General features: G+C 34.2%; 5 protein-coding genes, 1 non-coding gene and 1 pseudogene across 7 annotated transcripts; 6 read left to right on the forward strand and 1 right to left on the reverse strand.

Annotated features, from left to right (window-relative positions):
• Window positions 1-2,027: 2,027 nt before the first annotated feature.
• LOC133673663 (SPX domain-containing protein 1-like) lies at window positions 2,028-4,357 on the forward strand. The gene is made up of 3 exons (XM_062094505.1): window positions 2,028-2,535; window positions 3,125-3,251; window positions 3,684-4,357. The coding sequence occupies exons 1-3, from the start codon at window positions 2,254-2,256 to the stop codon at window positions 4,124-4,126; spliced, it is 852 nt and encodes a 283-aa protein (XP_061950489.1). The 5' UTR covers window positions 2,028-2,253; the 3' UTR covers window positions 4,127-4,357.
• A 580-nt stretch (window positions 4,358-4,937) lies between these two features.
• TRNAR-CCU (transfer RNA arginine (anticodon CCU)) lies at window positions 4,938-5,010 on the forward strand. The gene has a single exon. It is a non-coding gene; the product is annotated as a tRNA-Arg (tRNA).
• Window positions 5,011-5,366: 356 nt separating this feature from the next.
• Window positions 5,367-6,309, forward strand: LOC133674319 (probable carboxylesterase 6). Its single transcript, XM_062095364.1, has one exon. The coding sequence runs from the start codon at window positions 5,377-5,379 to the stop codon at window positions 6,307-6,309; it is 933 nt and encodes a 310-aa protein (XP_061951348.1). The 5' UTR covers window positions 5,367-5,376.
• A 782-nt stretch (window positions 6,310-7,091) lies between these two features.
• Window positions 7,092-8,012, forward strand: LOC133674320 (probable carboxylesterase 17; annotated as a pseudogene).
• Window positions 8,013-8,234: 222 nt separating this feature from the next.
• Window positions 8,235-9,344, reverse strand: LOC133674321 (protein BUNDLE SHEATH DEFECTIVE 2, chloroplastic-like). Of its 2 annotated transcripts, XM_062095367.1 has the most exons (5): window positions 9,263-9,344; window positions 9,081-9,184; window positions 8,832-8,895; window positions 8,635-8,731; window positions 8,235-8,530 (listed from the first exon to the last, which is right to left on the reverse strand). In XM_062095367.1, the coding sequence occupies exons 1-5, from the start codon at window positions 9,315-9,317 to the stop codon at window positions 8,452-8,454; spliced, it is 399 nt and encodes a 132-aa protein (XP_061951351.1). In that variant the 5' UTR covers window positions 9,318-9,344; the 3' UTR covers window positions 8,235-8,451. The 2 variants fall into 2 exon arrangements, with proteins under 2 accessions (XP_061951351.1, XP_061951350.1); XM_062095366.1 differs by having other exon boundaries at window positions 9,081-9,327.
• A 4,038-nt stretch (window positions 9,345-13,382) lies between these two features.
• On the forward strand, window positions 13,383-18,530 carry LOC133674456 (DEAD-box ATP-dependent RNA helicase 15-like). The gene is made up of 12 exons (XM_062095563.1): window positions 13,383-13,554; window positions 13,690-13,810; window positions 13,949-14,049; window positions 14,519-14,691; window positions 14,795-15,026; window positions 15,144-15,262; window positions 15,818-15,874; window positions 16,365-16,549; window positions 17,300-17,444; window positions 17,562-17,645; window positions 17,731-17,794; window positions 18,161-18,530. The coding sequence occupies exons 2-12, from the start codon at window positions 13,695-13,697 to the stop codon at window positions 18,169-18,171; spliced, it is 1,287 nt and encodes a 428-aa protein (XP_061951547.1). The 5' UTR covers window positions 13,383-13,554; window positions 13,690-13,694; the 3' UTR covers window positions 18,172-18,530.
• Window positions 18,531-24,725: 6,195 nt separating this feature from the next.
• On the forward strand, window positions 24,726-27,139 carry LOC133674656 (probable polygalacturonase At3g15720). The gene is given in 10 exon segments (XM_062095870.1): window positions 24,726-24,731; window positions 24,858-24,983; window positions 25,254-25,397; window positions 25,499-25,669; window positions 25,966-26,173; window positions 26,266-26,347; window positions 26,503-26,611; window positions 26,694-26,810; window positions 26,904-26,952; window positions 26,955-27,139. Coding segments are annotated over 10 exon segments (1,197 nt in total).
• Window positions 27,140-27,857: the final 718 nt, after the last annotated feature.

Below are 27,857 nucleotides of genomic sequence, written 5' to 3' on the forward strand. Positions count from 1 at the left end.
TTCATTTGTTTTTTCTTTTTTTTTTCTAAAATTATCTTTTTTTTTCTTCTTTTTTCTTTTTATTACATAATTGTTTTTGTCGATTTTATTTTTTTAATATTGAGCTGGTTGAGAATTTAACTTTGTAATTTTTTTTTAAAACACTATGGATTGTTACAGTGTTTCCCCACATGATTTTTTTTATGATTTTTTTTCATAATTGTCTTTGTCGATTTTATTTTTTTCATGTTGAGCTGGTTGAGAATTTAGCTTTTTAGTTTTTTTTAAAAAACACCATGGATTGCTACAATGTTCCCCTATATGATTTTTTTTATAATTTTTTTTAAATTATCTTTATCGATTTTATTATTTTTAATATTGAGCTGGTTGAGAATTACAACGGTAGATTTTCTCATGAAACACTATAGATTGCTACAGTGTTTCCCTGCATTGTTTTTTTCTTTTATTTTTTTTTATTATGAGTTTTTTTTAGAATTATTTTTGTTAATTTTATTTTTTTTAATATTAAACTGATTGAAAATTTAGCTTTGTGTTTTTTCCTTGAAAACATTGCGAATTGTAATAATTTTTCTTTATATATTTTTTATTTTTTTATGATTTTTTTCATAAACCTACAACAATATATAAATATGCCACAAGCCCACAACATGGCACGGGCATTGCATCTAATAAATTACTAAATAGCATAGTTTGTAAAACAGTAAAAGTTATAATTAAAAATTATAACATTTTAAATCGTGACATTCAAAAAAAAAAAAAAGTGAATGGATTGCATGTGAGGATAGAGAAAAGAGAGATAAATAAATAAATAAATCTCATAAATATATTAAAGCTTGAATTACAATACAGACTTCAATAAAATGAATCAAATAACATTTAAAATGTTACATCAAAAATATTATTAATAATAACTCAAGTATCCCATAATTATTATTTAAATTATGGTTCATTTAGTTTATTTTTAATAATTTTTTAATATTTTAAATTTTATTTTATTTTATTAAGATCTTTTTAATATTATTAATATATCGTGGCATAAATTTTTTTTGGGTAGATGTATAGTTACCAACAAAGACACGTGGCATGCCACTAATCATTTACAACACAGACTATCAAAATTTCATTCTCTTGAATACAAATTTAAAATGTAACAAAGTTATGATTTCGTGGTGTATGAAAATATAATTGTAATTATTTTTTAAAATGTTTTGTATTTGAAAATATATTAAAATAATATATATATATATATATGTATATATATTTGTTTTTAAAAAATTATTTTTGATATAGTATATTAAAATATTTGAAAACAATCAAAATTATTAATTTAAAACATAAAAAAATAATATTTTTTAAAAATATTTTTAAAACAGCAAACAATTCTTCAGCACATTAACACAAAACCAAAGTATTCAACTTCCAACACAGACATGGTCTCAAATACTTGTGAAAATCACCAAATAGAAACAACCCATTTGAAAACATGGGGCTATAAATGAGCCACGTTAGTGTGCTCCATGACACCTTATTATACACGTGCACAATCTAAATAAAAAATTATAACAAACATATAATTTGATATTAAATTTGACGTTTACCCTGTTAATTATTTAGTATTTCAAGAATTATTTTCCTTTTTCTCACATAAAATTGGGATTTTGTGATAAATTTTATATTTATGTGAGAAGAAAAAAATAATTTGATATGATATACTATTTTTTCAAATAAAAAAAACAAAAACTTATCGAATCACATCAAATAAAATAATTTATTTAAATTTGATAAAACCAACTTATCCGAAAAATGAGAAAGATCCTTTTATGCATATAATTTAATTTGTTTTTGCTTCCTACAATACAAATAAATTCTGTTAATTTCTCTGATAAGGACAACATTGATTAAAACCTATTAATTCTAGACTAAAAGGTTAATATTGAAACTTTGATGACATTATGAAAAGATAATTTATAGTTTAGGGATCAATTTGTAGTCACCAGAAAAGATTATATCCTCTCACTCTGTGGAGACAAGCACAAAGAGGATATTCGAGTTCCTACGAATGTTCTATTCTCCTTTACGCCCCGCATTTTCTCTCTCTAACCCACAGCCAGCCACGTCTAATCTCTCTCTCTCTCTCTCTCTCTCTCATAATTATCTCTCATAATAATAAAAAGTTAAATAAATAATTACCATCACCAATCATTTAACGATTGTCTTCTCCAGCGGCAGTGATCTGGTGCGGTGAGGAAAACAATGAAGTTCTGGAAGAGCTTAAGTAATTTAATGGAGGAAACGTTGCCGGATTGGAGAGATAAGTTCTTATCTTATAAAGATCTGAAGAAACAATTGAAGTTAATTTATCCTAAGGAGGGTGATAAGCCACTGAATAAACGGCCTAGATTGGATGATGATCAAATGGACAGTGGTGAGGTGGAGAAGGAGGTAATTGATTTTGTTAGGGTTTTGGAAGATGAGATGGAGAAGTTTAATTCTTTTATTGTCGAGAAAGAAGAGGATTATGTTATCAAATGGAAGGTATATTTTTTTTCTTATTTGAATTTTAATTTCGATTTAGTTTTTATTCTTGTAGTTCATGTTTGTTTGTTTGGTCTTGGCCTTTTTTCTAATTGATATTACATGTTTATTTTTTATTTATTTTTTTCAATATTAATATGTCTTCAGTGATTGAGTTTTGGGTAGAAAATATATTTTTTCTTACGGTTTATATGAAATTGCTAGTGAGTATATGGGGAAAAAAAAAGTAGAGAAGAAAAGAAAGAAAGCAGGTTATCTCATGGATCATGCTCCCTCCTTTTCAAGTGGGTCCCACATGTGTGCGAGAGGGAGGTAATCTGGATTCGGGGCTCATTTGCATGCGAGTGATATCGAGTGCATTGAATAAACGTTTTGGGTTTGAATTGTATTTGTAGAAGATAGGAATTTGTGTGTTTAATGGTTGATGTGGAATTCAAGTGATTGGTTGACATGAACATGAAAAAGAGAGTGAAATTTATAAACTTGAAGTGCATTTCTTTTTATAAAGTGATGGGATTTGGGAGAATGTGGTTGGGGTTGACATGTGTTGTAATTGAAATGTGATTTTTGGGCTGTGATTGCAATGCAGGAGCTACAAGATGGAGCAGGAAAGGCGAAGGATTCAAATGAAGAGCTGATGAAAGTAGGGAGGGAGATAGTGGATTTTCATGGAGAGATGGTGTTGTTGGAGAATTACAGTGCCCTTAACTATACAGGTATTTGTCTCCCTTTCCTGTGGTTGGTGAAATCCTGTGATCTCTGTGGATTAAGCGTGATGGACAGTTCATTGAATATGATTTATATCCTTGTGAGCAACTAGCCTTTCGGTGACATTGCCAATGTTATGTTGAATGGCTTACAAATCGAGAGACTATGGCAAATAAGAATGCATATTAAGTTGACATGAGCTCAGTAGTGCCACTTGATGGGAATTGATTAGACTTGTATAGGGATAAGCCTCTGGTATTGCGTGCATGAGGGTCACTTGTTTAGTGTAGTGGGAGGAAAAAAAGAGCAACAAAGAAACTTGCCACTGAGGCAGCTACTTATCCTAAACCAGGCCTAAGTCGAAGAAGTGCTTGGAATGGAGGTTTTTCTCATTCAACAACTTGAAATTATTCTTCTGAATCTTTGCGTTCTGTTTGCAGGACTAGTGAAGATACTGAAGAAATATGATAAGAGAACTGGAGCTCTGGTCCGCATGCCCTTCATCCAAAGGATTATGCAACAGCCATTCTACACAACTCATGTACTTAACAAGCTTATTAAGGAGTGTGAGACGATGCTGGATCATATTTTCTCTAGAAAAGAACCATCCGTCTCTCCTCAAATAACTGATGAGATAAGCGGCCTTGATACCAAAACTTCAACTGAAAGTTCAGAGAGGTCGCTCAGAGTTCCCAGCGAACTCCCAGAGATTGAGTATATGGAAAGCATGTACGTGAAGCTAACACTGTCAGCACTTCGCGTCTTGAAGGATATTCGGAGTGGAAGCTCAACTGTAAGCGTGTATTCATTGCCCCCTTTGCAAGTTAATACACAGGAGGGGGATTGGAAGAAAGTTAATGTCTTGGAACAAGCAGCCAAATAGACTTCTTCATTCTGTTTTTCGAGAAAATCAGAATAGCAAACTTGTTAATTTCTCTTTCTCTTATATTATACAAATGGATTCTGATACCGTGACATTGGTGTGCTTAAATCATAGCTTAGTGACTCTCCATTTTATTCCTGTAAATTCTTAAATATTAGAAGGAAGCCCTGCTATTTGTTTTTTTGTGGAATATAAATTTGGTTGCGACTTTTATGTCGCTGTTATCCTGTACTTCAGCTTCACTCGATTTTGGTTATATATTTCTGGGAAGATGGTTTTTGCTTTTAATAATAAATGAATATTCATGGCTCAGTTTCAATTATATTTATATATTCAGATAGCATGATATTTATTCAATTACTTATTAACTGAATATTATTTATTATTTGATATAAAGTAAAAGAGTGTGTGTGTGTGTGTGTGTATTCAAAGTTAATATACATATATCAAATAATAAAATAATAAATATTATATATATTTATGCTGTGTAACACATGCACCTGTATATATCTGTGTTGAATTTTAAGTTTTGTTTAATAATATCCATATCAAAAAATTAATATATGTCAAGTTGCCATCGCAAGTATTTGGTAATGTGATTTAATCTGTTTTTTAAAGTATGTAAATTCAATAAAACATTAAATTAGTATTATTTTTAAGTGTTTTTTAATTGTTTTGGTCGGGTAATATTAAAAATAAAAATATATATTTTTTAATATTTTTGAAAAGCAGGACTTTACGTGGTTTTTGTGACTTATGAGAGTGAACAAAAGTACAAGATATATTGACTGCAAAGTGATAGTATGAACAAGCGCCTGTAGCTCAGTGGATAGAGCGTCTGTTTCCTAAGCAGAAGGTCATAGGTTCGACCCCTATCTGGCGCGATGAAAGTTATAAATTTTGTTATTTTTAATGAATTTGGTTCTTGCTGCACCTGAGAGAGTTAGGTTGACTAATTAATTGCACATTTTTACGTGATCAACCTAACAGAGACTCCATCTTCTTCTTTTTTTCTTGAATGAAATTTCCATGCCAATTCCGCTTATATAATAATAATAATAATATATTGATTTCCTAATGCCCTCTAAATGACCATCCTGTTCCTCTTCTGACTCTGAACTGCTGCCCATCACCTTTACTTGTATCTCAGCAGAACCGTATGATCCTTTATATCCCTGCACTCATTCTCCATTGCTTTCTGTGAAACTTCAAGGCCTTAATATCCTTGAATATATCCATCTTTAACAAAAATGTCCATAGTTGCAGAAGCACCTGGATACCTCCAAGTCTTTTCTGATGGTTCTGTAAAACGGTTTGCCTCAGAAACAGTCCCTGACTCAGCGGAATCATATTCGGATGGATTCAAGTTCAAGGATGTGGTGATTGACTCATCGAAGCCAATGACCGCGAGGTTGTTCGTTCCTGATACTCAAGGGTCTGTGAGTCAGCTTCCAGTTGTGGTTTATTTTCATGGTGGTGGCTTTTGTATTTGCTCAACAACCTGGCTTGGATTCCATCACTTCCTTGGAGACTTCTCCGTTGCATCCCAGTCCATTGTCCTTTCCGTTGACTATCGTTTGGCACCGGAGAATCGCCTTCCGATTGCTTACGATGATTGTTTCCGCTCACTTGAATGGCTAAGTAACAATGTGAGTTCTGAACCTTGGCTTAAGCAGGCTGATCTTTCTCGAGTGTTTCTATCCGGAGACAGTGCTGGAGGGAACATTACACACCAGGTTGCTATCAGGGCAGTAAGGAGTAAAACCTATCAGGTTGAAATCAAAGGATTGATGTTGATTCATCCTTATTTTGGAAGTGAGAAAAGGACTAAGAAAGAGATGTCTGAAGGGGCACCAGGAGACGTGGCGATGAATGACATGTTCTGGGGTCTAAGTATACCAGAAGGGTCTAACCGAGATTACTTTGGATGTAACTTCGAGATGCAAGATGTATCTGCAGCTGAATGGAGTGCTTTTCCAGCAGTGGCGGTTTATGTGGCTGGCTTGGATTTCTTGAATGAAAGGGGAGTGATGTATGCACAGTTTCTGGCAAAGAAAGGGGTGAAAGAAGTGACACTGGTGGAAGCTGAGGGGCAAAATCATGTCTTTCATGTGTTTTATCCCAAATCTGAGGCAACTCTCGTTCTTCAACAACAGATGAGTGAGTTTATGAAGATCCATTAGCATCTCAGGAGTCTTTCATATAGATCACAGGTGCCTGCTTCCAGTTTGCTAAATCATAGAAATTGACAAAATGTTAGTAGGAAGGATCTCTAGCCCTGATATTATAATAAATAAAGATTGAAATAAATATTCTCAATGAAGTGCATATCCCCAAATGGTTTATCAGAGTTTCTTCATAAGGGCTGATGGTGATAGGAGTCACAACACAGAACATCTTGAACCTTCTATTGCCATAGCCAATGGTAGAAACCTCCATTTCCTGCCATAACTAACTGATCTTTCAGACTTTGTATTACTGGCTTTTATTCAGAGAAAATATTAAAATAAACAGATTGCTCAAGCGCATCAGCAATTTTGAAGAAACACCAGAAGATTAAGTTGGCCAATTGCCCTTTATTTTTTCTGAACAGTTATTAAAAATTCTCAGGTCTTGCAATCTTAACCTCAAAGAAAAGCATGATCATGATTCATGAATTTTGGCTCTTGTAAATCCTGAGATGGCTGGTTCCTTTAGATGACCAACCTAACATTTTTTGGTGTTAGTAATCATGGCATCTTCCAGTCAGCTTTGCCCATCATGTTATCAGGTTATATAACATTGGTTTTCTGATTAATCAATGCATTGCCCCTTCAAATGATCATCCTATTCCTCTTGACTCTGACCTTGCACATTGCCATTACTCATCAGCATAGCCATATGATCCTTTATATCCTTACACTATATTCTCCATTGCTTTGTGTGAGATATCAGGGCCTTAATCACCTTCATTTTGTTAACCAAAATGTCTATAGTTGCAGAGATACCTGGCTTCCTGCAAGTCTTTTCTGATGGGTTGGTAAAACGGTTTTCCCCAGGAATAGTGCCTGCCTCATCCAAATCATATTCCAACGGATTCAAGTTCAAAGATGTGACCATTGACTCATCTAAGAAAATAACTGCAAGATTGTCCCTTCCTGATACTCCTGATTCCATGATTCAGCTTCCGGTTGTGGTTCATTTTCATGGAGGTTGCTTTTGCTCTTGCTCAACCACATGGCTTGGGTTCAATCACTTCCCTGGAGATTTATCTGTGGCGTCTCAGTCCATTGTCCTTTATGTTGACTATCGTTTGGCACCGGAGAATCGCCTTCCGATTGGTTATGATGATTGTTTCAGCTCACTTGAATGACTGTGTAACAATGCGAGCTCTGACCCTTGGCTTATTAAGCAGGCTGATCTTTCTCCGATTGTTTCTTTCTGGAGATGGTGCTGGATGAAACATAACACGCCAGGTTGCAATCAAAACAATGAGGAGAGGAGATTGTCATATTAAAATCAAAGGATTGGTGCTGATTCATCCTTATTTCGGGAGCGAGAAAAGGACTAAGAAAGAGAAGACGTGTTGATGAATGATACGTTTTTGGGTCTAAAGTATACCAGAATGATCAAACCGTGACTACTTTGGCTGTAATTTTGAGATTCTGCAAGATGCATCAGCAGGTGAATGGAGTGAGTTTCCAGCGGTTGTAGTTTCTGTGACTGGCTTGGATTTCTTGAACGAAAGGGGAGTGATGCATGCACAGTTTTTGGCAAGAAAAGGGGTGAAAGAAGTGAAATTGGTTGAAGCTGGATGGCAATGAATGCCTTTCATGTGCTCTATCCTGAATCTGAGGCAACTCCTTCTCTCCAACAACAGAGGAGCGAGTTCATGAGGAGCCATTAGCATCTCAGATGGTGTCACAGATCATATTTGCATGCTGCCACCAGCTAGTATGCAAAAATACTAGTCTTGTTTGGATTTGGTAGCCATGTGATGAAGGATTCTCTAGTACTGCTATCGCAATAATATTCAGAGATATTGTGAAGTTCCACCTGCTACAGTGAAAGGTAGAAACCTCAACTCCTTCCATTACCGACTGATCTGTCTGGTTTTGTGCATCAGCAGTTTCAAGAAATATCAGAGTATCTTATGCAAATTAATAACCACTGACATCAATACAGCATAACATGATATCTACATATATCATTATATACTGTTGAACCGGTACAGAAACAGTCAGGGAGCCCATATTGGACTTGTTTTTATCCATTTGAACAGATTAAACACATGACTGGCTGCATTTACATGAATATCTCCATCCAATTGTATCATACAGATGCTTCTACTCATCAAAAGTGCTCATGAAACCACCGATGAATCCAGCTCCATTGCAATTCCCACACAGCATTTCCTTTCTACCTCTGCAAGATAACTCAATAAATAAGAAGTGATTCATGTGTGCCACAGTCCACAAGATCAAGTACTAATTAAACGCTGTGGTCCTTGGCCTGCGATGAGTACTTACCCACAAAGCCAACATGAATCACCAGCTTTAAATCGGCCATTGAAAATATCAGCAGAGTTCACTCCACTGCCTTTGCACTGAGAGCACAGAACAGCACCTGGTAATTGGACAACGAAACAAAACTCTAAATCAGTAGCCGCATGCATGCATTTTCTATCACAAGTCTAAGATGGGCTAATTAACTTTAGTTAGCTTACCATTTCCATCACAGTCAGCACAAATCATACTATTCGGCTTCGTGTTTCGATTACCTGGAGCAGCCTATCATCACACTAACAATCAGATTAGCCTATATTTAGCATGTAGTGTACCGTTAAGAAAATTAATGCAACAAATGAACATTTATATGCTCTTGCAAGTCTGAATACTCCACCATTGGAGCTCAGAGAGTCATAATTTAAGCAGAACTTATGATTTTAAACAGGAAGAGTGATATGAAATCTGACCTTAACTCTAACACAGCAACGTCTAGCAGTTGAAGAGTTGTGAAAAAAATCATGGACCCCAAGAATCTTAATTTCTTGCATACCAGAATTGGTTCCATGTATTCCTGTGAAACAAGATTCAGAGTGGATATATAACGTTATACTTGAAGAACATGTCGTATATGGATGTTTGAGACAGTTACCTGAATCTTGTTGCTTGGCTCTAATTGGAAGAACAAATGGTGAGCATGAAGCCATGACCAATGAAGACAGTTTTGGCAGTGGTTGGCAATCATGAGGATTAGATCGTGAATAAATGGGCTTCTTGTAGTCTTGGACCCTTGGTGGGTTGGGCTATTTTGAATTCAAAATTAGCTTCCACGTGAATTTGTTTTTAGAAAAAAAGAATAATATTTTTCAAGGATTAAGAAAATCTAGAACCCGGTTTATTGATTTAAAAGAGTTAAATAATTTTAATTAATTTAATAATATAATTAAAAAAAAAACTAATGATAATAATAAAAAATCTAAAAATAATAATAACTAAAAACAATCTTGTCAATATTATAAAAAGATCTAAATGATCTTGTTTAATAACAAAAAAAAAATGAGATAATTTTGTAAAAAACATATAAAAAAATTCAAATTTTAGTTACTAGCAAAACAAATGTTGAAGGACCAACTAGAATAATAATTAATTTTAAAAACAAGATTAAAAAACATAACTCGAGTTAACATATTAAATTTTGAATATTTATTTATTGATTTTTTTTGCTTAAGAGTTATACAATTTATAAATTATAAGATGTAAAGTTTAATTTTAAAAATTATAAAAGTAAAATGTTATTGCAACTAAACTATAAAGTACACGAGCATCAAAGTAATTTTGTTTTTAAATGAAAAATTATGACCACTCCCACTCAAAAAAAAAAAAAAGGCCTTTCAAATTTTAAAAGAATATTCTTATGGCCACTCTTATCACATTAACTATAACTAAAACTAAAACTAAAACTAATCAGTATTTTACTATAGCGTAGGCTACTGTGTACTATAACTGAATTCACTGTAGATTGCACTGTAGCGACTTTGTGAGTGCTTTCACTGTGAACGTGAGAAAGCTTTCATTGTGTGACTGCACTGTTTGGTCACGTTGCGCAGGCTACTGTGCATTGCGAACGAATTTATTGTGGATTGCACTGTTCTGCACTGTAACGGCCCTGTGTGTGCTTTCACTGTGGATTGTATTGTTTGGTTGGGGCATGTTACCAGGCCTGGGTGCTAGGTAGGCCACGCCCACTGGTTATGCCCCAGACTGCAGCCACCTGGCGCGCGGTCTCCTCACCTTGGGCGCTTCGACCGCCTCCTGTGTGCTGGGCCGACCAAGTACATATGTGGCGCTTGGGCTAGCTGCCAGTGTGAGAAATATTATTATTTTTATTATAATTAATAAAATAATTAATAACTTTGAAAGAAATTATTATTATTATTGAAAATATATTATTATTTATATTATAAATTTTTATGATATTTTTTTATAAAACTAAAAAGTGAGCCCGCAGCGCAGTATTATTAAAAATATTCAATAATTCTAAGTATTAATATAAAAATTATTATAATTTATGTTGTAAGTATTATTATTTTTCTTCTAATAAAAAGTATTCATCTAAAAAATATTATTATTTGTATTCTAAATATTATTATTTTTCTTATAATTCAAAGTATTTATATCAAAATATTATTATTTGTGTTCTCAGTATTATTATTTTTCTTATAATTTAACATATTCATATCAAAGATATTTTTTTATATAATATTATTATTTTATAATAATTCAAAGTTTTGATATAAAAAATATTATTATATGGCACATGTGGCACTTGGGTTGCGTTGGGAGTGAGCCATGCATGTGCCCCATTTGAGGACACTTAATGCTTGGGTCATTGCGCAGGACCCATGGTTCCTGGGTCCTAGGATTTTAAACATTATTATTTGTCTTAGAAATATTATTATTATTCTTATAATTAATATTATTAATAGAATAATTGATAAATTTGAAAGAAAATATTATTATTAATATTGAAAATATATTATTATTTATATTATAAATTTTTATGATATTTTTTTATAGAAATGTTTCACTATTGTGTGGGCTACTATGTATTGTAAGTGCTTTTCACTGTGGATTGCATTGCGCTGCACTGTAATGCGGGTATCGTAGACTGTGAGTGCTTTCACTAAGGACGACACTGTTTGGTTTGGGCGCGATCGCGTCTAATTCCATGTTGGACCGGGATGCGTCAATGCCCAACCCCACGTTGGGTCTGGACGCGACCACATCCACCTCCATGTTGGACCCGAACGCGTCCACGCCCAAAACCACGTTGGGCCTGGACGCGACCAACTCCATGTTGGCCCGGACACGTCCACCTCCATGTTGGACTAGGACGCGTGCACGCCCAACCCCAGGTTAGGCCTGGACGTGACCGTGTCCACCTCTATTTGGATCGGGATACGTCCACGCCCCGCCCCACCCTAAGTTGGGTTGGACATGACCGCGTCCAATGCTATTTGGACCTGGACGCGTCCACACCCACCTAACTGGGGTGGGGCATGGACGCGACCCAGTCCAACTCCATGTTGGCCTTGGACACGACCGCGTCAAACATCTTTTAGACCTGCATGCGACCACACTTTACCCCACGTTGGGCCTGGACACGTCCCCCCCAACTCCATGTTGGTCATGGACGCGACTGCGGCCACCTCCATGTTCAACTTGGATGTGTCCTCGCCCAACTCCATGTTGGTTGGGGACGCGTCCACATCTAACCCACAATGGGTCTGGAAGCGACGACGTCTAACTACATGATGCCCCTGGAGGCGTGCACGCCTAACTCCATGTTGGGACTGGACACGACCGCATCCACCTCGATGTTGGACCTGGACGCGTGGACACCAAATCCGACGGTGGGCTTGGACGCATGCACGCCCAACCTCGACGGCGGCCCTGGATGCAACTGTGTCCACCTCCATGTTGGACCTGGATGTTTCCCCGCCCAACCCTACGTTGGGTCTGGATTGCTGTCTGTATGTTGGCAGACGAGGCGCACACGTGGCGCTTGAGCTCCTGCCTCAGTGCTGGGCACACCCCAGCACACATGTGGCATTTGATATCCTGCCTCAATGCTTGGCACACCCCAGCGCACGTGGCGCTCGGGCTGTCTGCCTGTGTGCTGGGAAAACCGCAACACATGTGGCGCTCGGGTTGTGCCAAGACCCAACTATCCTTTGATCCTGCATGCTGCAGGATCCAAAATAGCCTGGGGTTATTGGTTGTGCAGGATCCAAATAACCTTGCCATCATCAAGACCTAAAATTTTTATAAAAATAAAACGTGAACCTGCAGCGTAGCGCAACCACCTAACTAGTATAGTATAGACATATAAATGATCCTTCAATATAATATAATATAATATAATATAGCTACCTTTATAATTAAGAGAGGATGCTGAAAGGGAAAAATTTTACCTAGAAAGAAAAATAATTGGAATATCCAATGATTAAAAAACAATATAAAATAACAAATTTTATAGTCCACTTCTTATGGTGCATTTAATAAATGAATAGCATTTGTTAATATCTTCGAAACAAATACATAATATTCTTCAAAACATTCACTTCATTTAAAGATATTAAAAATCAATATAGATTCTTTAGTTTTTTTTTTTAAAAAAACAACAATAAAGAATATTATAATATATATATATATATATAAAATTCTACAACAATACTAAAAAATTAAAATATTATTTTAAAATAAAATCATAATTGATCAAATAATCTATATTTTACATAAATTTAGTATTGTGTTGCACGATACTTTTCAAAAATATTTGTTTATTTGAAAATATATTAAATAATTTTTTAATATTTTTTTAATATTATCATATCAAAACTACTGACGATACTTTTCAAAAATATTTGTTTATTTGAAAATATATTAAATAATTTTTTAATATTTTTTTGATATTATCATATCAAAACTACTGAAATAAAAAAATACATTAAAAAAATATTAATTTAATATTTTAAAATACAGGTATAAACTCAAAAATAGACTTTGCCAAATAAATTGCATTAAAATCCAATCTTGGCTAAAGAAAAAAGAAAAAGAAAAAGCAAGTGTAAAAGATAAATTGGAAAAACAAAAAGCTCAACCGAAATTAATGACGAACCACAGGGCCATTAAGGTCAACTCCAACAAAATATCTCCCTGCCTCCCCCTCTCTCTCACACCCTCTTTACTATAAAAATCATTCACTCACAGAGCCTTATGCCTCTATCTTATTGAGCTCTGCGCTACTGGCCTTTGCTCTCTCTCTTTCTATCTCTCTTAAAAAAGTATTTTCTTTAAATTTCTCGCTAACCGTTTTACTTTGCAGCAAACCCTAACCCTAACCCTGAGCCCCCAAACCCCGTCTTCATTTTACTTTCGCAGGTATTCCCCCTTTCTCTCTCCAATTCACAACTCAATTTCACTGCAAAACCCTAATTTATTAGATCTATCTTCGTTTTCGTTAAAAACCCTAATTTCATTTACACTAATTTCGAGATCTGTGTTTGTTTGTTGTAGAAACCATGGGTGAAACAAGAGACAACGATGCTTACGAGGAGGAGCTTCTCGACTACGAAGAAGAAGATGACAAAGCACCTGACTCCGTCGGAGCTAAAGTTAACGGCGAAGCCGTTAAGAAGTGAGTATTTTTTTGTGTGTTGAAAGGCTGGATTTTTATAAATTTTGATGGAGATTGATAGATCAGTTGTCCAAGCTTGTGTCTTGTAGTTTTGTTTGTGTTTTTATTTACGTTGGTTTTTTATTTTTTGGTCTACAGGGGATATGTTGGAATTCACAGTTCGGGATTCAGAGACTTCCTTTTGAAGCCAGAGCTTCTTCGGTCCATTGTTGACTCGGGTTTTGAGCATCCTTCTGAAGGTAATCTATTGCTATGCTCTTCTGATTTTCTCAATTTTTACTTTAGTATTGTCTTTAATGTACAAGTTTTACTTCTTCTAAGGGATTTGTGTTGAAATTGTGTTTTTTAGCCGTGCTAATAAACTTTGACTGTCTGCCCAAAAAAGTATACAGTTTCCAATGACATCATGCATATTAATATATAAATTTGAGTGGCATGCATAGCTCCATTTTTTTATTTTTATCCTTTTATCTGAATGCGCAAGCACTTTTATTAACTGAATTTGTACCTTTCCCATGTTCGTTGATGTCTTTTTTGCACCCTTAAATCATTGTGGTGTTTTAACTTTTCAGGTAATATACAATTATCACAATCTTGATTTTGGAGCTGTATTCTTCTATGGTAAACCCTTTCAATTAAAGGATCAGAGAGGTTATGTTTTACTTACCAAGGGTTCCTTCCGTACAATTTTCTTTGGTAATTCATCAGTGCAACATGAATGTATTCCCCAAGCCATCTTGGGAATGGATGTCATCTGCCAAGCTAAATCTGGAATGGGAAAGACTGCTGTTTTTGTTCTGTCTACTCTTCAGCAAATTGAGCCTACCACTGGACAAGTTATTGCCCTTGTTCTATGTCACACTAGAGAGTTGGCTTACCAGGTAATTTTAAAGTAACAAACTTGACTTCCCGTTTACTTATGTTACTTTTGCTCCGTGTTGCGATGCATGTTTCCTCATTTTTTTACTATTTTTTACTTAATAGATCTGTCATGAGTTTGAGAGGTTCAGTACTTACTTGCCCGATACAAAGGTTGCTGTTTTCTATGGTGGTGTCAATGTCAAAACTCACAAAGATCTACTGAAAAATGAATGCCCTCATGTTGTTGTTGGAACTCCTGGAAGAATCCTGGCACTGGCTAGAGATAAAGACCTTTCCTTGAAGAATGTCAGGCATTTTATCCTTGATGAATGTGACAAAATGCTGGAATCACTCGGTATGTTTTTATCCTAAAATCTTGGCCCAGAGGTCCTTTTTTCTCCATCTTAATTTGATATTAATGTCTTAATCATGCATATTCCTTATTTCTTTGTATAATTGATATTTTCTGCAGACATGAGGAGAGATGTTCAGGAGATCTTCAAGATGACTCCTCATGATAAGCAAGTTATGATGTTTTCTGCAACACTCAGCAAAGAAATCCGCCCAGTTTGCAAAAAATTCATGCAAGATGTAATGTCCTATGGCCAGTTCTACTTGAATTTAGAAGTCTTTTCTTTTTAATATTGCCAGATGTCTCTGCGAGTCTTCTATAGATATTTAGGATTCAGTTCTCCATCAGGAATAGTGATAAGTGGTCACTGTGAGGAAATTGTATTTTTGTTGGGTTGGGAATCACAAGCCTCAAGTTCGTGGCAGGTGCCAAAGTGGGGTGTGGTTGTGTCTCTCTCTTTTTTATTTGTTTAATTTTTTAGTTTTTTTTACCTCTGCTAGGATGTGCCCCTTTTTTTTGTTGTTGGGGGGAGGGGGAGGGTTTGGGGAGTGGGAATTTGTTGGATGGGGTGGGGGGTTCTCCTTTATCTGTGGCGACTTCAGTTGTAAAATAGAGTTCTGTTGAGCTACAGTGGACTTGCTTGTTATGACTTTAAAAAGTATCTGCAAGGAGACAATTCATATGGACCGGAATCTCGATTGAAGGGATGCAAATCCATCTATCATTTCCTTCTGGATAGCATTAGCTTCACGAAGGCTCCTAATATGATTTACTGTGACATTTGTTCCTTTCAGCCAATGGAAATTTACGTCGATGATGAAGCCAAGTTGACCCTCCATGGTCTTGTACAGGTATGCATTCAGATTTGTGTTGTTGTTTTACAGTGGTTTTAAAGGAGCTAGACAATTCCAGGTTACAATGCTATAGAGCTGGGGTTTGAGTGAGAAGATAGTGACGAGAGGAAAAAAATGGGTTAAGAAATAAGAGGGTAGGAAGGAGAAAGAGAGGTGGGACAGAGCAGATGTAGAATGAGTGAAGAAGATGGAAAGTGGAGATGTGGTCTTACCATATGGAGAGAGGATATAGATTAATGAGAGAAAATAAGGTCTCAAGTATGAAATAAAGGAATTGCATTGAGGCTAGCTTTTCACTGGGGACAGGTCTGGCTCTTTGTGAGAGATGTGTTCATCCTTGAACCTTTAAATCAATGCTCCACATTGAGGAATCCAATTGGTTGGGGGATGGTGATGCCATGCCAATGTTATAATTCTTCTCCTCTTGACAAGACAGTGCTATACCAGTTTTTGAACCTCCATCTGACAATCAAAATTGGAATGGCAGCACTACATCAAACTGACTGAGCTGGAGAAAAATCGGAAGTTGAACGATCTTCTTGATGCATTGGACTTCAATCAAGTTGTTATCTTTGTTAAAAGTGTGAGCAGAGCAGCTGAGTTGAACAAGTTACTTGTGGAGTGTAATTTCCCCTCTATTTGCATCCATTCTGGCATGTCACAGGAAGAAAGGTTTGTAGATTTTACATATTATATTATTATAAACACCCTGCTGCAGTCATTCAGGGTCTTTTTTTTCCTCTCATGCTGTAATCTACTTTGTTTTGCCTTTGGTTAACTTGGTCTGCTGGTGCATTATTCTGGACGAAATTAATTGCTTTAATTGATATCAATGGTATTTCTGTTAATGCCAGTCTAGGGTCATTTGAGAGTTGGGTAGGGTTTGGTGCATGAATCGTGTTTTTGGTGTTTGATTATGTTTTATTACCATGGTTTTGGATTTTTCAGAACAACGTAAAAATGGTGGTGTTTTTTTTTTTTTGCAAACCCATGTTTTGAAAAAATGAAAATTTGAGAGCTTCATATATTCCTTTGCTTTGGATGTAGTCTTGGAAACCTCATTTGAGAAGCTAGAATATGCATAGTAAACTTGTTATTTTGTATGGTATTGGTTTGTTTCTTTGGTATGGATTTGATTGTGTATGGAATGTGTGTTGTTGACATGGAATTGAAATTTACTTGGTTTCTACTTTTCACTATGCATCAGATGCTGTATTTTGTTATGGGGTTATGTTGATTTTTATGACCTCATTGAAAATGAGTTTTACGTTTTTTTATCTTAGTAGTGACTGTCATTTTGAGTGTATTTTAATTTCAATAATATAATGCACTTCTGTTCTGGCACTTGGTTAGCATGTGTACTGTAGTTGTAATGTAGTTTTAGTAGTGATATGTTCTGTGCTGAATGTATCCCATTTGCAGGTTGATGCGCTACAAGGGTTTCAAGGAGGGTCATAAAAGGATTCTTGTTGCCACTGATTTGGTTGGCAGGGGTATTGATATTGAACGTGTCAACATTGTTATTAACTATGACATGCCAGACTCTGCTGACACTTACTTGCACAGGGTAAATTCTACTGAACTTGTTCAACATATCTGCTTGCCGGCTTTCCTTTCCAGCACATCATATTTGTTGAAATGTCTTACAGTTGCTTTTTTTTTTTAAAAAAAAAATCCATGACAGGTTGGTAGAGCTGGTAGGTTTGGCACAAAGGGCCTTGCAATTACCTTTGTATCATCAGCTTCCGACTCTGATGTTCTCAACCAGGTCCTGCAATTAATTTTGTTTCATCAATTTTGTATTGTTTTCTTAAATTTCTTGCTTGTTCTAAAACTTATTAGTTCGATTGCAGGTTCAAGAGAGGTTTGAGGTGGATATAAAGGAGCTACCGGAGCAGATTGATACATCTACATATAGTAAGTTTCTCAATGCACATTTTTTTCAAAAAAATAGTTCCAAGAATTTGTTCTACTCATTATTTTGTTCTACTTTTTCTTTGTTTATCCAAAAAGCAAATAAGAACAGACCCTGCTTTCCATTCTCCTGTCGTGGTTGGCATCTTCTTTTCCTTTTCAAACTTGTGGGATAGTAACAGTAACCAGTAATTACTATATTGGTGCTTGCTGGTTAATTGGGGATTATGAGAGCAACCGTGCAACCTTTATAGGCTTCACCCTTTTTTTTTGGCCTGCAATTTCGTTTCTGAACTCTTTTATGTTTATGGCATTGTTGGAATAATATGGCACTATATGCTCATTGTTTGCGAACATTTTCATTTGCAGTGCCATCTTAAACGAGATTCAATCAGCAAATGGTGGATTCTGATGGTGGTAGTCCCTTTCTATCTTATTTGTTCTGCATACTGCCTAATGGTTTGTATTGGTGAATCTACTCAATGGTGTATGCTACTTTTGAACTACCTGTAGCCTTTGGGACTCTTGGGGCCGTGCTTTTTTGGACGTAGAGTTTGCTAGACTTGCTCATGAATTATTGGTGCTTCAGTAACTACTCGCAGCATAACTAGTTTAGATTTGCAGGAGAGCGCCATGTTATCATATGTATTAATGTTTTAGATAAGCTAAAATTGAAATATTTTTAGTGCTTTTTTGCTTTTTTTATGTTAGCTTAGCCTTGGTGGCTTTTGATTGGTAAGGTTTTTATAAAGTTCTTTCTATAGAAGGGATTTGCTAGTGTTAACATGAGCGAGTGTGCTTTGGTTTTATTGGGGTGGTATTGGTAATGGATTGAGCAAGGCCTGTAATTAATGTATAGGTAGAGGTGAGATGGGATAAGCATAGAGAGATTCGGCATATGAGATAAAGATATAGGTTAAATGGATACAAGGTGCTAAAATGTCGTCGTGGTCAAGAATGTCTAATCGGGTCATGGGGTCACTAAATCATCTCAGAATTTACTCCTGCGCTTCTTTTAATCGTCTCTTAATTCGAAGTAGTTGTTTTACTTAAGGTTTTGTTGAATCCCCGATCAAATGCTGGTCATGATTCTGTTTAATAGTAGAAAGTCGTGTCTGCGTAATGATGTGTTGTTTTTACCCATGATATCAGGGTGAAATGAGTGATGTGTTTTGGCTTTCAAATTCCTCAGATCTTCCCCTGTATCTTCATCCTATCGAGATTCCTAAGCTAGAGGATTTATTGTCATTACTAATACGAAGCTTGGTTATCAAACCTTTGTTCTTGATGATTTGATCTGGAAAACTTGTTATTGTTATTGAACTCTTTTTTGATGGGTTGACTTGAGAAAATTGTGCGAAAGAGTTGGGCTAATGATTATGTTTTGATGAAAATGTTTGATTTGGACCCAATTATTTCTCAGCACTCAAATTATTTGAATGGCTATGTTTTGATTAAAATGATTATTTGCTAGTACTCAATTATTTGCTAGTAGATCAGGTTCACATCTAATGACTTGGAGGCCTTCCATTAAACTAAGATTGAGGTGGTGGATTTTAAAGTATTTTTTATTAAAAAATATATTAAAATGATAGTTTTTCTTTTAAATTATTTTTTATTTTAATATATCAAAATATTTTAAAAATATAAAAAATAATAATTTTACTAAAAAATTAGAGGGAATCCCAATAATTTTGAAGTCTTTAGCCAAGTGTTTAGTAGCATGCTTGACAAAGACAGACTGGCTGCGATACTTATTCATTTCAAAGTTATTTTTGGTGTATTTTTAGATAATGTCAAGGTTTTTCTGGCGGATAAACTTGTTCTGTTATAAGGGATATGACCCCCTTAATATATTAAAATTATATAAAAATATTTTTTTGATGTTAAAAACAGTTTTTCATTTTTTAAAAAAATCTAGAAACACGAACAAAAACTAAACTAAATACCTATTAATGCGAGATTGATTCCGACAAACTTTACTTGGCAATGTCATGCGAAGAGTATAGTCTTTAAAATATAACAAAGTCTTTAAAATATAACAAAGGTCGTACTGATGTGGACTGTGGAGGGCCGGAGCTTGGAGTTTATGATTTTTGTTGAGGGATTTCATCTGATTTTAATTTAATTTTATTAATTTTTAAATTTTTAAAATGATTTTACATGTTAAATATTTATTAACTCGTAAAATCATATAATTTTATGAGTCAACTTATAATTTTAACAATTCTATATTGATTTATTAATTTGATTGAGTAGTGACCTGACTTGGTAGTTGACTAGGGTTAACGAGGTTTGAGTCGGGGGTGATCAATCAAGTTTTTCTTAGTCAATACAAAAATAAAAAATAATAATTATTATAATTTTAAAATCTGATTTGGGATTGACTCGAGACTAGGTTTGAGTTATTGTAAAGATAAAAGTGGTTGTTATTATTATAGTTTTAAACTTGATTTAAAAGTCAATCCGATCAATTTAGGGTAATGATCGAGTCACAAAACAAGAGGGATAACCTGGAGTAATATAAGAATAAAAATGATTATTATTATAGTTTTAAAAAACAACTCGGGATTGACAGGTAAGGCACAAATTATGAATCGGTAGGGTAAACTCGGGTTAATCCAGTCAATATAATAATAAAAATGATTTTTATTATAGTTTTGAAATTGGATAAAGGGAACTGGAGAAAGGCTTAGGTCATGGGTTGGAGGTCAACCTGATCAAGATAAGGATATAAATGACTATTATTGTAGTTTTGGAAGAAGAGTTCTAAGTTTTAGAAGTATAGTTATTATAATATTATTAATTTCAACAATCAATATAAATTAAAATATATATATATTTTAAATATATAAGTTTGATAGTAATATATATTAAATTAAAATGAAAAAATAATATATTTCAACACTCAAGTATTATTGTTATTATAATATGTTGTTTTGTCTTGTTCCATGTTTACCAAACACAAATTAAGATAATTTGTCCAACATACTAGAGAAAAAATAAGACAACAATTATTTATCCAATTTAGTCATATGTAGTCTAATCAATACTATCCAGCATATCAAACATTACCTTATATTTTTAACTTTATCTAGAAAGAACTTTCTAACTAACTTGTATTAACAAAAGCTAAAACTAATAGGGAAATTACTTAGGTGTAGATTTATTGACAATGTTTGTTAGAGCAATGTAATGATGTCTTTATCTCTAAAAACAAAATCTATAATCAGCTATTGAAGGTATTAATATCTTTTCATAAGATGCAATAATAATTTTTCAAATTGACCTTGGCGATGAAAAGATTGCAAAAGCCCTTTAAAGCAAAAATTTCAATGCGTATCAAGGGGTAATTTAATACTTTCAAAATGATTTTTTTCATTATTATCATGTAAGATGAGGTGAAATTATGTATTTGGACAAAATGAAAAATAATACAAAAATCAAAAGTATTATGAAATAACTAAAATATCCGTAAAACTTAAAAAATTAAATTTGGTCTCAATAGGCTTTTTTAATATTAAAAGCATTTACTGCTTCTACTACTATAAAAGTCTTTAAATAAACATGCTACACAGAGGCCTCTAAATATTACCAATGCTAAAATACTATAAAGTTCTTTGAATAAACATGTTATACAGAGGCTTCTAAATATCATCATTGACAAAATATGATGAATAAGGAGTTTGATGCCTTACTATGAAATGGTACAAGGATTTGCATACTACTAAAACCTAACATTAATATTGTAGGTAGTAAATAAGTATTAAGATTAAAAAGGAACACAAATGGTGAAATTGCTCGCTACAAAGCGCGACTGGTGGTTAAAGGATATCATTAGCAACATGGTGTGGATTTCAATGAGACTTTCAGGCTTATAGTCAACCAATAACAATTTGTATTGTTCTTTCACTTGTTATAACTTATAACTGGTATATATAAATGCATTCCTTCATAAAACCTTACAAAAAGAAGTCTATGATTCAACCTCTCGAGTTTTAACATCCTCAATATTTAAAATCATCTTTGTCTTTTTAAGGAGTCTCTCTATGGGTTATGATAAACACCTTATGCCTGATTTTCTTGCCTTACATAAAAACTCAAAGCTCTCAGATTTTATGATAGAAAAGTTGATAGAACTCTCTATATTTATCACACCCCTTCTGTTATTTTATAAATTCTCATATATGTTAATGACATAATCATTACAAGACCAAGTTTAGCTGTTAGTGATCAATTAATACACAAGATAAATTTAGATTTTGCAGTGAAACATCTCGGGCCTCTAGGATTTTTCTTGGGTGTTGAAGTCGTGTCTTATATTGGTGTTTTATTGTTGACAGAAGGACACTATATTGTTAATATTCTTAAACAAAGTTATACGGATAAAGCCAAGTCTTGCTTAACTCCAATAGCTACCATAACCTCTCTCATAGTAGAAGATGTAAATTTTTTTGAAGACCCTCTATTATATTGTTGTATTGTTGAAGGGCTACAATATCTTTTCTTCACTAGACATGATCTCACATTTGCTATACTCAAGGTGAGAAAATTTATGCACAAGTCAATTGTTCCTATTGACTGTTAGTTAAACAAATTTTAAGTTATCTTATATTTTCTATTTCAATGGATTATATATTAGCAAAAGTCTAGAGGTTTCACTTTATGGTTTTTTGAATCCTGGTTAGGTGGGAAATCGTGATGACATAAAATTTGGAGGCTCATATTATGTAAGACTTAATAGTTGAAAATATTATTGACTAAATTACATATTAATACATCTTCCACACCAATTTTATGGTGTGACAACATAGGTGCAACCTATTTATGTTCTAATATGGTGTATCATACATGCACAAAACGTATAGAAATTGACTTCCATTTTGTATAAGATCGAGCGATGAACAAACTGTCTTCAAGTTAAACTTGTTTCAAATAAAGATTAACTTGTAAATTTGTTTACCAAGCTATTGAGTGCTACAAGGTTTTATCTTTTGAAGACCAACCTTAAGGTACACCACCTTCCTTTATGATTATAGAGGTGTGTTGAAAACCAAGATCAAGACACAATTATTAAAGACCAAGTCAACGAGGATATAATGGAAGAGGATCACATTTGATCTTAGAGAGTTATCGTGATTATAGTATATTTAAATGTAATCTTAAATTTAAATTCTTGTTACACTCATACTATATATGTCTTATATATGTCTTGTAATACTAATATAAAATACTATGAAAATAAGAAAGACTTCTTTTACGACTAGAATTATGAAACCTTATAGTTAAGAAATGGAATTAGACAAGAATATATTAAAAAATTTAGAACTAATTGATTTATTTATTTATGAATATAATTTTTTTATATAAAAATTTGATTAGAAATATGAAGAATAAATAATTAAATTGCTTTTAATTACAATTATCATGTGACAAGGATGTTTAAGATGACCAATTATTTAATGCTAAATAATTCTTAAAAATATTTTGAATATTAAATTATTTCTTCAACTCATTGTAGGTCATATTGAAATATTAAATAATTCATAACAAAATTGATGATAATTTATATTGGAAACTAATTTTAATTGTATAAAAAGCATGTGCTATGAAAGTCAATAAGAATTAGTGTATTAATCATATGGGTAAGGATTAAAATCTGAGACATTGTGAGTTGGAGGCTTGGAGTATTAAACATTGTGACTTTTTTTTGGCTAAGTCCCAAGTTGGTGACTAATATGTAAAACAAGTTTCTTATCAGGACAAAGGATTCTCGATTGCTTAAGTTAACAAATATAAGAGAAATGTGTGTGAAAAAAGACATGTGTGAGAAGATAGTGTGAGAAGATAGTGTTTGTGTTGAGCAAAGAAAGTAATATATAGTGTCAAGTATGCTTGGGTGAATCTATCTTCTTACTTGGTAAAATATGATATTTATAAATATCAAAAGTCATATAAGCTTACCTGATAGAGAGAAAAAATAATGGGGAATATCTCATTTCTTAGAAAATGAGTTATTGGTTGATGTGTTATCTTGTCATTGATTACTAAGTTGATGCTTAAGAGTAAATTATTGGTGGGAAGAGTGGCTTATGTTAGGAAAGTTGGTACAAAGTCAAACTTAAAAACATGGATAGCTAGAGAAAAAAAAGATGAAAGAGAAAAATGAGAGAAGAGAGTCCAAGTGGAGAGAGGAGGGATAAAGAGAAGACCGAGCTTGGCACATAAATAGTTGTGTTTGGACTTGCTGTTAGGTAGCAGACGTGTGTATTCTCTCAGGTAGCAGGCCGGGTTGCTAAACAATTTTTTTTAGATATATTATTAGAGAAAGATTGTTAAAAACCAATTATTGGTTGTATATAGTTGATGGAGTCTTTTTTCCAAAAATCTTCTCCATTCCTTCCTAGCTTTGCATATAATTTATTTTGTTTCCAAAACTAACTTGGAAATCTAACTTTTAGAGACGGATTTAAAATCTCAATTGATTTTTTGGGCCAAATTTTCTTAATATTGCAATTGTGATGGAGCCGAGTTTTTTTTAATTAATATGTGGAACAAAAAAAAGTCACAATTTGAATCTGTTAATTATTTCTCTGTAAAAAAATTGTTAGTTATTTCTTTTTAGAAAAGATATTTTTTCCTACTCCTAATAGGAAATATTCTACTTTTCATAAATAGAAGATTTTTGGTTTCCGATTTCTTAGTCTGCAACAGCAACCAATTAAAGAATATGAAATACATGCATATATAGGAAAGAAAAGTTAATTAATTCTTTAAGTATGACATTTATTTAGTATAATTAAAAATCCATTAATTTTATACATAGTTTGTCTACTGCTTACTAAGGATTCATAAATACTGGAATAAAGAAGATGCTATCTATCACATTAATGCTTAATGCTTTCATACTCGAGTCCCTTTATTAGAAAGATAGATGATGGTAAGCACTGCTTAATTCATGGTGATCTCCCTTCCATGTTCTTGCAACGCCGCCGCCGCTACCCCCGCCGCAGAAGCTACTGTTATTTTTGTCATTACTGTTCACAATTGTAGTTTTTGAATGCAGGATGTTTATTTCAGCTTTTTGATCCTTTGCATTGCTGCGTCTAGTTTTGGCATTGGACATGGCCAAAAGGTTTTTAATGTGGTTGATTTTGGTGCCATAGGAGACGGCCGGATTGATGATACCAATGTATATACTTTAGCTCTTCTTACATGCATACATGCTTTCGTAATGTTGATTAGTTAACAATCCATTGCCATTTGTTTTTTAAGTAATGTTTGGTTATTGTTTTTGGACAGAAGAGATGGAGATTTCATTCGAAACTGTTCTAGAGATATTTATTTTATGTCTCTATGTCCTTCTCTATCTCTTCTTTCTGCCTTGGAAGACGGATTAATCAAGGGGATTTCTCAAGTATCTCATTATTGTCACTTAACTATCGATTATGTGCATGTTCAGGCCTTTCTATCTGCATGGCAAGCTTTGTGTGGAGATGATGTAGCTCAGGGTACACCTTCCCTTCAGATACCTGGAGGGAAAACATTTTTACTGCAGCCTGTGAAATTCCAGGGTCCTTGCAAGTCTGTCTTTGTTCATGTCCAGGTAAAAACATTTCAGGTCACAAACTGCCTGTGAAATTGACCTTGCCGATTAACCTGCAATCTGGATTTAAGTTTTTGTCTTGTCAACTCTTAAGAGTACAGGTTCAAGGGAAAATCATCGCTCCCAACACCATTGAGGAATGGAATAACTGTCAAGCAGATTACTGGATAGGCTTTGTAGGCGTAGCCAATCTCAATGTGTATGGATCAGGACTAATTGATGGCCAGGGTTCGGTTTGGTGGATGCGTGCTATGCAAGCCAGCAGCTTAAATGTCATAATCTATACTTACTGCTAAATGCACTCACTTTCCTGAATTCTCTCTCAGTTTATTGAAATGCTCATCAGATAGAAATTTATATCAACTCATTGTTCTGTTAATCTTCAGGCCCGTAAGATAGCCTGCAACCCTCCCAGTATAGTAAGTATACCTCTTCCAATTGAAGCTTTCTTTGCTGGGAATCAACTCTTCAATATTTGAAAAGTTGAACATATTTGTTTTCGGATTTGTTACACCGTCGAGGTTCATTTTCTGTCAAATTACTGAAAAAGCAATCGAGAACGTTGCAGGCTCTGAACTTCGAGAGATGTGATGATCTTCAGCTTAGTGGTCTAACTCATGTTGACAGCCCAAAAGGCCATATAGGAATCAATGATTGCAATGGTGTCCTTATCTCTAATCTTAATATCGCTGCACCTGAAAACAGTCCCAGCACGGATGGAATCGACATGGCTAGATCGACCAATGTTCATATTCAAGATTCTATGATAGCAACTGGTGATTTTGATTTGGAGAAACTTATGCTTCTTAATTACCTCCTCATTTCTGATGCATTTGGCTGATAGCTATTTATGCATTTGCATATGTAGGCGATGACTCTGTTGCTATCAATGGTGGCTGCTCTTATATCAACATCACCAACATTGCCTGTGGACCAGGCCATGGCATTAGGTTTGTGGAAAACCTTCCTTTTGATTGCACTTGCCATCCTAGTTAAAACCTCTCTTTCCTCCACAGCACTTTACAGAATAAAAATCTGGCTACCACACAAGCACGATGGTTCAAACGTGAAAATTGTGCCTGACTGATAATTTGCTATTTGACAGCGTAGGAAGTTTAGGAAAGGATGGACAGTATGATACAGTGGAAGAGGTGCATGTTCGGAACTGTAGCTTCACCGGGACTCAAAACGCGGCAAGAATCAAGACATAGCCGGTAGAAAACATGTTTCAAAGTGATACTGGACCCATTAACGAATGAGATATGAAAGTTATCTGATTACTTTTCTTTTGTTCAGGGAGGATCCGGGTATGCAAGGAAGATTTCCTATGAGCAAATCACGCTTGTAGCATCTAAAAATCCTATCATAATTGATCAGTATTACTGCGATGGTGTCAATAACTGCAGAAACTCGGTAAAGCCAAACACTAAATGGCCATTACATCAAAGTATCTCATAATCTTGAATGAAAATATAACAGATGGATGATTTCTGATTTCTGATGCAGTCGACAGCACTGCAAGTCAGCGACGTGACATACAGTGGCTTCCAAGGAACACTGTAGATGAAGAAGCAATCAGATTGGACTGCAGTGACAGAGGTTGTATCAATATTGTAATGGACAATATCAACATAACCTCATTGGATCCAGGAAAAACTACTTATGCCTATTGCGAACACACTAGGGGAACATCTTGGTTTACTGCACCGAATGTGCCCTGCCTATCAGTAGCAGGATACTGACTGGAGAGCTTAACTGTTTTTCTTTAGGGATTTTTACTTGCAGTCATGGCGATCCAATCAGACATCTTGTGCCAAGCTATTTCTTGTAGGTGCCTGATGGCTGCGTATGTTGACCTTTTCTGATACATTCTCCTCTATTGGCATTGTTAGCCCTCCTTCCTTTTTACTCTCATCCCCTTCTGTTGTCTGATATCTCTCAGGTTTTGGTCACCTCAAGGTTTTTCTACAAGGAATTTGGAAGGTTTTTTTTTTGGGTCGTGCTTCAAATGAATGAATCAGTAATTTGCTAAGAATGTAATCTTGGACTTGATTTTTGCAATTTCAACAACTTAATTATATGATGCCTCTTTTATTAATTTATTAGTTGTTAATTATGGTATGTGCTTTGGATGAAATTAGGGTTGTTTTCTTCAATTTATATAAATAAAGTATTAGTTTAAAAGACTATTTAATAATATTTTTCAAGTTTTGATGAATAATATAATTTGTTCTAATTGATTTTTAAAGTAATGGTCAATAAAGCATTTGTGTGATAATTCCACCAAATAAAGATTTTTATATCATTTAGGTAGTGTTTTGTTACCATTTCATAATAATAGGGATGGAAAGAATGAAAACAAAAATGTGTTTAGTTGAAGATATAAAGATAAATATATAAAAATAAATCTATTTTTGTAATAATTTTAGAATAAAATTTTGTTTTTCCAAAACAAAAAAA

This window comes from Populus nigra, chromosome 15 (genome assembly GCF_951802175.1).
Source record: "Populus nigra chromosome 15, ddPopNigr1.1, whole genome shotgun sequence".
Taxonomy (NCBI): Eukaryota; Viridiplantae; Streptophyta; class Magnoliopsida; order Malpighiales; family Salicaceae; genus Populus; species Populus nigra.